Here is a 12500-nt window from a genome sequence, read left to right as displayed (position 1 = left end):
AGTATCTTCGGCACTTGATCGTTCATTTCGTCTTCTTCGCTTCGTATCGGCACCATGTTCCACACAACAACCTTTCCTGCGTCGTCGCCTGCATTCCAAATTCAACAAACTTTAAAGTAATTTTCATATTTATCAATTAATTATTGATTAAATTTAAATTAAATAAATTAAATTAAATTAAATTAAATTTAAAAATAAAATAAAATTGTTATATTATTGATTAATTATTGATTAAATTTAATTTTAATTTAATTAATTTATATTTAATTTAATTTAATTAAATAAAATAAAATTGTTATATTATTGATTAATTAATTAAACACACATACAGTATCAAGCCTAGGAGTCCAAACCCCTCGCGCGCATTTCCGCAATTTAAAACTCCAGCAAACTGACCCATAGCCACACTGTAGGTGTATCACAATAATTACGATGTGCTTATTATTACTTTGGCCTCCAGTCGCAAACCGTGTTCCATCAGGATGAACGTCGATAGAGAAGAAAGGCTTGCCTTTCGTGCACACAATTTCCAGATATTAGAAACGCATCTTTCTGAAAGTTAGGCGTTCACTTGCCTTCGTCTGTAACCCACAATGGTTTGAGAAGTTTCATCTTCCATCACTTCATCACACACACTACACTTTCACATCCGGGTTAAAAACATACGGGTAATTTAATCTAAAAATTTGACTACCCCGGATGTGTAATTTGAGCGGGTTCGGATGTTGGGTTTTCTGGTTTGTTTACTTGTGCTAGGCACGACTTACTCAGGTCGAGACATTGTTTTTTATTCTACAAACATGTCGTAATGTCTAAATCCATCCAGGTCGTCCTCGTTCTCTGATATTTGACTCAATATATTTCCGGCTTATTGAGCCTGAAGATGTCGCTTACGTGTACAGGTCTATACCTGCTAAAGACTTCGGCACGCCATTGGTACGATGACACGTTGCTATCATTTCGTCAGTTTTTGTGCGACGCGAGCCAATCACATTTGAGAGTTTATATCACGTGTCGACGGTGACGTCTTGTCACGTGACAGTTGTAAACCACTAAATATATGTAATATATTAATGTAACGTGTGTGTGTGTGTGTGTGTGTGTGTGCGCGCGCGCGTGTGTGGCATATCGAGTCATTGATATTAACTATTTGCTTGTATGTCAATTAATTAAACAGCAATGTATTGATATTAATTAATTCTTTGGCTTGACCAAGAGTCACACTGCACTGAGAAATCACGTGATTGTATTGTTGCTGTAGATGCAAAAGTATGCAACGATTCCATTGGTTCCTACCGACCCACCCGATGGCTGCAGTGCATTTATGAACGGAGATGACGTCATCGGAGCGATAGCATTAGTAACAAGAGGGTAAGCATCTAGCTCAATATATAAACTCATGAGACACACCCACGCATATTTAATTTATTTTATTTTATTGACTTAATTAGTCAGTCGTTGTAACAGGTTTGTCACTCAGGGTTAAATGCTTTTGTTTTAATACCAAGTTGAAATCAATCAGTTGTGCAATAATTAATTAATTGATTAATTAAAATATTATATGAAATACAGACAGTCTGGATAGTGTCTCTTCGTTGCTCGTGTTAATTAATTAATTATATCTTAATATTTAGTGGTTGCTCGTTTTTGTCAAAAACTATCGTCGCCGAAGAGCATGGTGCTGTGGCTGTTATCATCGCCGATAGCAACACGAAAAATATAGGCAATTGGATCGATATGGTGCACGACTATACGGAGAGAGGAGTGACCATTCCGGCGTTGTTCCTGCTCGGCAGCGATGGAAATCACATTAAGCAGTCTCTGTTGGCAAACGGGATGAAATCGGCGTTGATTTCTATTCCCGTTAATGTTACAATGTATCCCAACTTGTTGCTCAATCAGCCGCCATGGACGTTACTTTAGATTATATTTTCATTTGATGAGAAATTGATTATAAGAATGAACTGTTGTGAGTTGACTGATTGCATATTGATATCAATGAAACTGCAAAGTAAATACATGTAGAACATTTTCCAGTGAACTGCATTCTAGGCTGGTGTCTCTGTTGCCACATTTTAATTGTTGCTAATGTAGCAAGTTTTGATGCATCGAGGGTGCACTGTACCAAGGTAGGTGAAATACATAAAAATAATTTAGTTAATTAATTTATTAGTAATTATCAATTATTTAGTAATTATTTGTTAATCATAATTTAATTAATTAGTTATTAGCAACTGCTTGAAAGTAGGTGAAATACATAAAATAGTTTATCAGTTTTTTGTTAATTAATTTATTGGTAATTTATTAATTATTTGTTAATCAATAATTTAATTAATTAGTTACCAACACAATTGCTTGAAAGTAAGCAAAACTCATAAAATTATTATTTAATTAATTAATTATTATTAATTATTTGTTAATCAATAATTTAATTAATTAGTTATTAACACAACTGATTGATAGTAAAATACAGGTGTACATAAAATAATTTATTAATTGGTAATTATTCATGAATTATTGTTAATCAATAATTTAATTAATTAGTTACCAACACAACTGCTTGAAAGTAGGTGAAATACATAAAATAGTTTATCAGTTTTTTGTTAATTAATTTATTGATAATTTAAATTTATTAAGTATTTGTTAATCAATAATTTAATTAATTAGTTACCAACACAACTGCTTGAAAGTAAGGTAAACACAAAAATTATTTTTATTAATTAATTAATTTATTATTTTATTAATTTATTAATTATTTGTTAATCAATAGTTTATTACTAGTTTATCACAGTCATTGAAATCAATATTCTTAAAAATTCAAATGGCAAGTGGCCGACTCTAGATGTGAGTCTGATATTACTGTATATTCTGAAAAACACAATGCAGCCTTTGTAGACCTGATGCTTTCACCTCGTTTCATCCTCAGCAAGGCGGTCAAGCTGTTAAGACACTTTGTTGTCTCATTGTCAAGTGCCTTACGACTCAAACACACCCGAACTCGAAAGCATAATCAGAATTGGTCGTTGCCGTTTGAAAATCAAGAATTTGGATTTGTAGTCATGGCAACATGAACAGTGGCTAACCCGCTGTGTGCCTAGACACACATATAGTGAACGTAGAAATCACCAGCCGTAGCTACACAATTGCTGCTTGGCAATACTAGAATGCAAGACATTTCTATGAATTTACATCTTCGTCTCTATCTGATATCGTCACATCCTTCTTTTGATCGTCGTCTGTGTCACTGTTACTGCTGCTACTCAGCGACAGCTCGATCGTATTGTCCGCCAGTGATAGAGACGAGACGACGAGCTCTTGAAGAAAACCGCGTTTATCGGCGTACAGCAATACGTCGCTGTCTGAAACCTCTCCACTCACTTCAGAGCTGAATACAAAGACAAGTGAGTGACAATGACTACACAAGTGTCTGTGGCATGGATACCTTGGTAATAGAGATGTCAGGTTTAGGTCCAAATTTGCTACTTCTTGGGTTGCCTTTTGTGGGGAGGCGGATGTTGATAGGTCAATCATAGCGTATTGTGGTCGTCGACTGGACGACGAACTACCACCGCTGTTTGACATCGCCAAGCGTTCTAAGTGACGTCTGTGTTCTTGGACTTGCTGTCGTTCAAGTTGTAGTTGCATCTGAAGTTGCTGCAGCTGAAGGGCTGAGGCTGTGGAAGAAAGACGTTCAGAGTAATGACATTCATTCTGTATGCTGTATTGTATAAAGGGATGGATCTTGTAATACAGTACATCAGTATTGGATGCCTTACACTAGATTGTTGTATTGGAGGGATGCATCTCACAATACACTAGACTATTGTATTGGAGGGATGCATCTCACAATACACTAGACTATTGTATTGGAGGGATGCATCTCACAATACACTAGACTATTGTATTGGAGGGATGCATCTCACAATACACTAGACTATTGTATTGAAGGGATGCATCTCACTATACACTAGACTATTGTATTGGAGGGATGCATCTCACAATACACTAGACTATTGTATTGAAGGGATGCATCTCACAATACAGTAGACTATTGTATTGGAGGGATGCATCTCACAATACACTAGACTATTGTATTGGAGGGATGCATCTCACAATACACTAGATTATTGTATTGGAGGGATGCATCTCACAATACACTAGACTATTGTATCGGAGGGATGCATCTCACAATACACTGACTACTGTATTGGAGGAATGCATCTCACAATAGGTTAGAGTGTTACATTTTCACATCGATAAATGTAATCATATTCGCCGTAGACAAGAATCTTTCGCTCATATTTTTGCGGTGTCTTTCTCACTAGATCATTTCAAAGACCACACAAGTGACACATTTTGTCACCTGAATTGATAGCAATCACAGTTACACAACACAACCATGCACCACACCATCACTTGTGATTTCACAACAACCTGTACGTACACGACTTCGGCACAAGTTTATTAAGCAGCGAGGTGCAACAGTTGAGTGGTTGCTGACATAAAAAAAGTCGTGACCACCGCGTGCAATGCTTCATGTCTAGCCTTGCTTTCTGTAAATCAATCACCTGCTTATGCCCTAACTACACAAATCATAATCTTGGTGTCCAGGAAAAGAAGCAAAGGTCACTTAGTCTGGTGGCTTATGCAATTCAAGTGACACCAAACTGCATTTCCACAATAAAATGGCAAAATCGCTCACATAAGTTCCTCATTTCTAAAACGGTGACTAAGCTCTCGCATTGAGAAATAATAAAACCCAAACCTCTATCTTGAATAAGTAGCTACATATTCAAGTTTGCAGAGCTGCAACCCGAGTTTCACTGTAAACCTAAATTATTAATTAATTAGGTAATTAGTTAATAATTAATTAATTAATTAATTAACGACTAAACTATTTGTTTATAAACTGGTAAAAAGGGATTGCATTACTAGATGTTTAAAGTATGAACGGGATTTTGTTTCCTACCTGAAGAACTCCCTCGTTGTACTCCAGACAATTGAGATAAAATGTCAGCTATTGAATCGACATCTCGGGATTCCGATTCTCTTCCACTAGATGTCTGTGCTACAGCACTCGGTTGGTTCCCTCCTGTCACTCCTCCTCCGCTAGGAGTTTGACTTGAGGTGCCACCGCTGCCGCTGTTTCCACTATTACCTCCCACCAAATAGTAGTGATGCATAGCACGACGTGCTGCTCTAGTGCCACCTAAACCGCGACCAGGATGAAGCATACGTCTCATGTGACGAATAGATGGATCATCCTACGTACGAGATAAATTCTGTACATAAACTATGACACAAGTTATCAGGTCTGAAACGTTAATTGACAAAGTGGTAGGTAAATTCACACACAGACGTGTGTAACTATACACAGACAACAAGCAGTCCAACAAGAACGACACATAAACAGACAATAGAAAGTAAACAGACAAACTGACTGACAGACATAAGGACAGACAGAAGGACACACAAACAGACAGATAGACAGACAGATAGACAGACAAACAGACAGACAGATTGTGGGACAGTAGTCCCTCCCATTTGCGACCCCTCTCATCTGCGACCACCTCCTATTTGCGACCACATTGACTGTGCTCGGACCAAATTTGTATAGCAGGTACCTCCTATGAGCGACCACCTCTCTCACGTGACCACCTCTGTAACGTGACCACCTCTGTAACGAGACCAGCGACCACCAAAATGTGTCACGTGCACCTCTTTTAGCAACCAACCAGGCCTCTGCGCATGTTCAATACTGGTGAACAGATCCAGAAAGTGCGTAACTGTTCGAGTGCACATGTGAACTCTTGTCGGAAGCTTTGTCTCAGAAGCGCAAGGTTCTAACTCTGGAAGATCGGATTCGTGTAATTGAAAAAGTTGAAAAGGGCAAAAGCTGTCGCTGTGTAGCAGTTGAGATGGGCGTAGGAAAGACGCAAGTTCAGTCTATAGTAAGAGACAGAAAAAGCATTAGACAGCAATGGGAGACTTGCCGGAGTGGCCCTAAACAGAAGTATCAGAGTAGGAAGGTGCAGTATGACGACATTGACCGTGCTGTCTGGGAGTGGTTTGTTGAGGCCCGTTCAAGGAACATTCCCGTTAGCGGTCGTTTGATACAAGAAAGAGCACTCGTGTACGCTGAACAGTTGGGTCATAGTGCACTTTCTGTATGTGCTCTATTGTAGAAGTCGCGTGTGTACAGTAGTAAGAACGTCACATGCGTAAAGTGTGTCTAAGAACTAGTCACGTGCGCAATTAGAGATGTCACGTGCACCTCTGTGAGAGACCACCTCCATTTTCCGACCAAATTTAACAGGCTTTAGGGGTGGTCGCAAATGGGAGGGACTACTGTATTGTCATAGATCTCCACTATGTACGTGAGCACGGTACAGATCTCTGAAACAACTACAGTCTGACTCTTCGCTTAATGACAGACAAAATACACATACATACATACAGACAGACAGACAAACAAACTGACAGACAGACAGACAAACAGACAAACAAACTGACAGACAGACAGACAGATAACAGTCAGACACACACTCAGATAGACATACAACAAACAAAAATATGGATAGACAAACAGACAGAAACAATACATGGATAAGAAAACATACCCTTACCAAGTCTCGACCTGCTCTATGTTCTAAAGCCAGATGAGCCGGAAAGTCCTCAGTGAGATGATTTGGATCCCCATGAGGCAATGCAGCACACACCGGACAAATCTACACATAAAATACTAAAACCCAGCAACACACAACAATACCACAACTTCAAGTCTCCGTACAACTTCTATACTCGAATCTGCATGTTCAACGTTGACGTGGTCTTGCAGCTGACTCTCGCTGAATCCCATGCTGCCACAGTAGGGACACGTGTACGACATGGCATGTTCAAACGATACAGCCTCGCCGCCGTAATACAATTCTAGTCACACAAAAAATTGTCAACAAGTTAGCTTATGTCAACGAATCTTAACATTCGTATACCTAATTGCTTAGAAAGAAAACTACAAATATGACAAACTGTTAAGATGTGTTTACGTGATGAATCTAGTGAAAGGATTTCAGTAAGACAATCATTTGTGAGGTTATGTCTATGCCTTTAAAGAGGTTTGCCGTATGTCCAGTGGTGTAATGGAGATCCTGAGGAGCATAAGCCTCCCACGCTTTAGTCACTGATTTTAGTGGAAGCTTCATAAAGTGAGATATCTTGCGAGACAAACAGACAGACAGACAAACAAAGACAGACAAACAGACACAGACAGACAAACAAACAAACAGACAAATGTAGAGACCTCTTGGGTCCCAGTTGTCTTAGAATTTGCTAATTTTTAGTGTATTGTAGACTGTCATAATGTCTTGTATTGACTGACTGACAGACAGACAAACAGACAAAGATACAGACAAAGAGACAGACAGACAACAACACAGACCAACAGACAGACAAACAAACAAACAGATAGACAGACAAACGTGAGTTGTGTAACTTAACCCAAGGGTCGACAACTCACTATTTACCTAAAGTGCCTTTTACTGACATTTACTGTATGGTAGTATTAATGTTGAAAATAAAAGACAGACAGACAGACAGACAGACAGACAAACTGACAAACAGACACACAGATAAACAGACAGACAAACAGACAGACAGATAAACAGACAGACAGACAGACTGACTGACAGACAGACAAACAGACAGACTGACAGACAGATAAACAGACTGAAAGACAGACAGACAGATAAACAGACAGACAGACAAACAGACAGACAGACAAACAGACCGATAAACAGACAGAGAGACAGACAGACTGACAGACACACAGACAAACACACAAACAGACAAACACACAAACAGACAAACAGACAAACAAAACAACAAACTCAAACACACAAATTCAAACACCAACCAACAACAACCCCACATTCGATCCACCAAAACACCACAACCCCACTCCTCACCATACTCAGACCGCGTCAGTATGCACTGCACCGGGTGCTCCAGTGAGTGTCGATTGGTCGTCGCTCCACCATCATAACAAGCAGCACAGAGATCATAATCATAGCACACCAAACACTTGTACCTCTTGCCTCGGAAATTGCCCTTACCACACACGTCACAACTCACACCTAATTCAAAATAAATTTGCTCACCCTCACACATCATCACGAGCCTCTGCTTGCAGTCGATTGTCGCAAAAACGGAAAGAAAGTGAAAGGGGCCTCACCTTCATGTCTCGACATAATTTGTGGTTGTGATGTGGAGCGTACGATGGTGGGAGGATTTTTAGTTTACTCGGTTGGAATTCGCTGTCAGAAGCTTGACAAGGAAATTGATCGAATGTTTCTGGTTGGTAGCAACAACCCTCGTGGATCCGGCTAACTCACCGGACTCCGAGGCTAATGTGTGCAACTGGTGGATTGTTGTCTGGAAAAAATCGCACATTTTGATTGATAAAATTTAAAATGCATTAGAATAATGTTAGGCAAACGCACGTGTGTTTGTATTGTTATTTACAATTGCATTTGTACTAGACGGTGTACGTAGTTTTGGTTTGATAATTTGTATGTATTTTCTTAGTTTGCATTTAATAAATTATTATGGCTTTAGTTGTAGTTGAATTTGTGTTTGCGTGGCATTGTATTTGTATTTGTCTTTACATTTCTAGTTTCATTTGCATAATTTGCATTTTGATGCTTGTATCTACTGGTGTGTGTGTGTGTGTGTGTGTGTGTGTGTGTGTGTGTGTGTGTGTGTGTGTGTGTGTGTGTGTGTCACTGTGTGTGTGTGTGTGTGTGTGTGTGTGTGTGTGTGTGTGTGTGTGTGTGTGTGTGTGTCACTGTGTGTGTGTGTGTGTGTGTGTGTGTGTGTGTGTGTGTGTGTCACTGTGTGTGTGTGTGTGTGTGTGTGTGTGTCACTGTGTGTGTGTGTGTGTGTGTGTGTGTGTGTGTGTGTGTGTGTGTGTGTGTGTGCGCGCGCGCATATTTGCGTAAGTACAGCTAGTACACGTCATATTAGATTGTAATGTCACAGCTCTGCAGAGACATACTGAACTACACAGATTCTGCTTGTCTTCTTTCCAGCTGCGCGGTTCTCTACGTATGGCCTTACAAAAACATTTCCAAATACCCTCCACCATCTAGCCTACACCAACAAACCTCTATCACAAACGATTGACGTCGTTTTGACCTGCGATGTTCATGCAGGGTACCAGGTGCTGTGGACAGTCTCAAAACGACTGTGACATAACTAACTAACAAGAAGACTCGAGTGGTCTCAAGCAGTCGACTGGAACTAAACATCCCGGATAAAGGTTAGTAAATAGTTGATATCAGTTGGAGGGAATTACCTCACTAGCCTCGGTATTACAGACTGCTTTCTGCACGTGATGGGAGGGAAGAGTGGGAGGAGAGAAGAAAGCAGTCTGGTAATCCACTCTCCCCTCCCATCACGTGCAGAAAGCAGTCTGTAATACCGAGGCTAGTCTCGCGTAGCCAGACCCCTTTCGCCGCGGCCTCCCCGAGGCTATTACCTCAAGTTTGCAGGTGAGGGGGCGGGAAAAACAGGTTTGCCACCGTCACTATTTGATAATTAGCTTAGTAGTTTACGATCAGTATCACTGCTGCTAATCTGGCAATACTTCTCCCCCATTCTGATCAACAACTATAGAGACTGTTGCGATGAGTTCTTCTCGTCAGCTACAAGTATCTGCTTCTTCTCCGGTTTCTGCGCGAGTGTACGACGTGTGCAGATGTCATCTCGTCGTGATCGCTGCACATCTTGGAAAAGACTGCAAACATGTTTCTCGTCGTTTGGGTCTACAAGAAAGCATCATCGCCTGCATAGAACACAGGCATGAACGAGACCTGCGTGAGACGTCGTATCAACTGTTGTGGACCTGCTACAAGAATCATTCAAGCAAATCAACTTTCTCAAGAAAACTTCGAACTGCTTTGATGGAGGAGGGTCGTCGCGACATGGTGGAGAAACTAGAGCAAGAATGTTCGTGCGATACTGTACATGTGCGAGACAATCATGATGATTTGTATGACTGTGATCCTGTTTTTCGCAGTTCTTCTTACTGCAGTAGCAGCTGTAATATTTTGTAAGCAAATAAATACAGTTTCATTTTTGCTAAATACAGTTTCATTTTCGCTAAATACAGTTTCATTTTCGCTTGTGTGCGTATACCTGGGTTGAAGTTCTTGCCCAAGACCTTGCAAGGAGTTTCAATTACTTGCGCGTACTTGGCAAATGTCATGTTCACGCATGAACTTGGGTCAAGGCCTTGCATGTTCTTAGTACGCGTCAAGTCAAGGTGCACTTCTGAATCTCTTTGTTGATCCTAGAGAAAAACTGGCTGATTGACTGATGCTTTCTAAATGAGGTTCGTTTGCTAGGCTAATTTCAAAATGTTCTATTGCATTGATTGCGTGACCGCCAAGTACTTTCTCGTTCTTGGCCTCTAAAGATCTTGCAAGTTCATAAATGACCTTGTCTCGATCTGCTGTACGTGCTATTATGCAGCATTCACACGAAGAATAACGATTTTAAGCGAACACTGTTGCAGTTCAATCTCTTAGTTAAACAATTTGGCAAGTAGAAATTAGCGAAGTTCTATTTCTGCACGTATCAATTGACCAACTAAGTACTTTTATGTTCTTACATGAAAGCACGCGTCTCCTAGAACTCGCAAGTTCTTGCTCCAACCTACTAGTATATATCTGCTGGTAGATGTACCAGTCAAATTCTCTACCTTATTGTCACAATAATAATCTCTTCCACAACTTTTGCCAATATTATTCAATTCTAGGCTACAGCTACTAATACTAATACAGTTTGCACACTCTACACACGATAATCTCTTAAAACCGGCACCAAAAATCCACATACATTGTCACTAAAATCATTGTCAGCAACAAAAATGCACTTTTTACTTATTTTACTGCAGTACACAGCAACTAGTTCATCTAACTCTTCCACTGGCATGTAGAATGATGCGAGACGATTGTCTCGAACAAGTCGTCTTAGCAGCGATAACGTTGGCAATTGCTGACCATCCTTACAAATGTTAGATTGATGCCTATGGTATCGTTGTACTATTGCAACTGCTGTCGATTCAACAAGAACAAATTTCAGAACTTTTCCATAAAGGAGAGTGGCACTCTCAATTTCTACTACCATACTTGAACTGCTACCACATCTCTTGTAGAGAAGTGAATGAAAAACTTCATGTCTCACTATGGCCCAACATGCTGTACCAGTCAACTGTGGTGCTGTTCCTGTCAAGGCAGTGATGGCTTGTATTTCCAAGTTTGAAAGTGGTTGTTCTTCTACTGGAAGAAAAAACTCAATTCCATTTTCAATTGTCACAGTGTTCCCCCTATTGCAGATAGTTCCAATCAATACACAGAACACAATCGGTGACCATTTCTTCAACATTACCGTAAATTGGGAGTTCTCCTCATTTGAAGATGACAAGCATACTCTTCCACAACAGACGCTCCCTTAGACTGTCTATTCAATCGGACCAGCTGTTGTCTTGAAAGAAATTTTTTAACCATCTATGGCATCACAAACAATAGAGAATAATCTAATTTCAGTTTAGTAGCTACCCTACATTTACCTATATATGCATATACACATACCAGCGACCAGGATGAAGCATATGTCTCATGTGACGAATAGATGGATCATCCTACGTACGAGATAAATTCTGTACATAAACTATGACACAAGTTGTCAGGTCTGAAACGTTAATTGACAAAGTGGTAGGTAAATTCACACACAGACGTGTGTAACTATACACAGACAACAAGCAGTCCAACAAGAACGACACATAAACAGACAATAGAAAGTAAACAGACAAACTGACTGACAGACATAAGGACAGACAGAAGGACACACAAACAGACAGATAGACAGACAAACAGACAGACAGATTGTGGTACAGTAGTCCCTCCCATCTGCGACCACCTCCTATTTGCGACCACATTGACTGTGCTCGGACCAAATTTGTATAGCAGGTACCTCCTATGAGCGATCACCTCTGTAACGCGACCAGCGACCACCAAAATGTGTCACGTGCACCTCTTTTAGCAACCAACCAGGCCTCTGCGCATGTTCAATACTGGTGAACAGATCCGGGAAGTGCGTAACTGTTTGAGTACACATGTGAACTCTTGTCGGAAGCTATGTCTCAGAAGCGCAAGATTCTAACTCTGGAAGATCGGATTCGTGTAATTGAAAAAGTTGAAAAGGGCAAAAGCTGTCGCAGTGTAGCAGTTGAGATGGGCGTAGGAAAGATGCAAGTTCAGTCTATAGTAAGAGACAGAAAAAGCATTAGACGGCAATGGGAGACTTGCCAGAGTGGCCCTAAACAGAAGTATCAGAGTAGGAAGGTGCAGTATGACGACATTGACCGTGCTGTCTGGGAGTGGTTTGTTGAGACCCGTTCAAGGAACATTCCCGTTAGCGGTCGTTTGATACAAGAAAGA

At 40.2% G+C, this 12500-nt stretch overlaps 5 protein-coding genes across 5 annotated transcripts in view; 1 reads left to right on the top strand and 4 right to left on the bottom strand.

Annotated features, from left to right (window-relative positions):
* The window catches only part of LOC134179264 (protein HIRA-like), a 21618-nt gene extending 20956 nt beyond the window's left edge, over window positions 1-662 (bottom strand). Inside the window, exons 1-3 of the mRNA XM_062646126.1 lie at window positions 576-662; window positions 449-511; window positions 1-88 (exon numbers count right to left, since the gene is read on the bottom strand). The exon at window positions 1-88 is cut by the window's left edge and continues 23 nt beyond it. Coding sequence (XP_062502110.1) covers window positions 1-88; window positions 449-511; window positions 576-612 — 188 coding nt within the window. The 5' untranslated portion in view covers window positions 613-662. The remainder of the gene's footprint in view (window positions 89-448; window positions 512-575) is intronic.
* Window positions 663-694: 32 nt separating this feature from the next.
* Window positions 695-1976, top strand: LOC134193337 (protease-associated domain-containing protein 1-like). Its single transcript, XM_062662173.1, has 4 exons — window positions 695-771; window positions 827-936; window positions 1262-1371; window positions 1635-1976. Exons 1-4 carry the CDS (start codon window positions 723-725, stop codon window positions 1921-1923), a joined length of 558 nt encoding a protein of 185 aa, XP_062518157.1. The 5' UTR covers window positions 695-722; the 3' UTR covers window positions 1924-1976.
* Window positions 1977-2906: 930 nt separating this feature from the next.
* On the bottom strand, window positions 2907-8361 carry LOC134184366 (E3 ubiquitin-protein ligase KCMF1-like). Its single transcript, XM_062652044.1, has 7 exons — window positions 8231-8361; window positions 7965-8132; window positions 6791-6930; window positions 6627-6728; window positions 4970-5264; window positions 3443-3674; window positions 2907-3385 (listed from the first exon to the last, which is right to left on the bottom strand). The coding sequence occupies exons 1-7, from the start codon at window positions 8244-8246 to the stop codon at window positions 3178-3180; spliced, it is 1161 nt and encodes a 386-aa protein (XP_062508028.1). The 5' UTR covers window positions 8247-8361; the 3' UTR covers window positions 2907-3177.
* Window positions 8362-10786: 2425 nt separating this feature from the next.
* On the bottom strand, window positions 10787-11608 carry LOC134194849 (uncharacterized). The gene is made up of 2 exons (XM_062663827.1): window positions 11449-11608; window positions 10787-11386 (listed from the first exon to the last, which is right to left on the bottom strand). The coding sequence occupies exons 1-2, from the start codon at window positions 11565-11567 to the stop codon at window positions 10852-10854; spliced, it is 654 nt and encodes a 217-aa protein (XP_062519811.1). The 5' UTR covers window positions 11568-11608; the 3' UTR covers window positions 10787-10851.
* Window positions 11609-11629: 21 nt separating this feature from the next.
* LOC134192637 (E3 ubiquitin-protein ligase KCMF1-like) overlaps window positions 11630-12500 on the bottom strand; it is a 3542-nt gene continuing 2671 nt past the window's right edge. Inside the window, exon 5 of the mRNA XM_062661388.1 lies at window positions 11630-11701. Within this exon, the coding sequence (XP_062517372.1) occupies window positions 11630-11701 (72 nt within the window). The remainder of the gene's footprint in view (window positions 11702-12500) is intronic.

The sequence above is a fragment of the Corticium candelabrum genome, chromosome 1, assembly GCF_963422355.1.
Source record: "Corticium candelabrum chromosome 1, ooCorCand1.1, whole genome shotgun sequence".
Taxonomy (NCBI): Eukaryota; Metazoa; Porifera; class Homoscleromorpha; order Homosclerophorida; family Plakinidae; genus Corticium; species Corticium candelabrum.
This window is presented reverse-complemented; position numbering and strand designations above follow the sequence as displayed.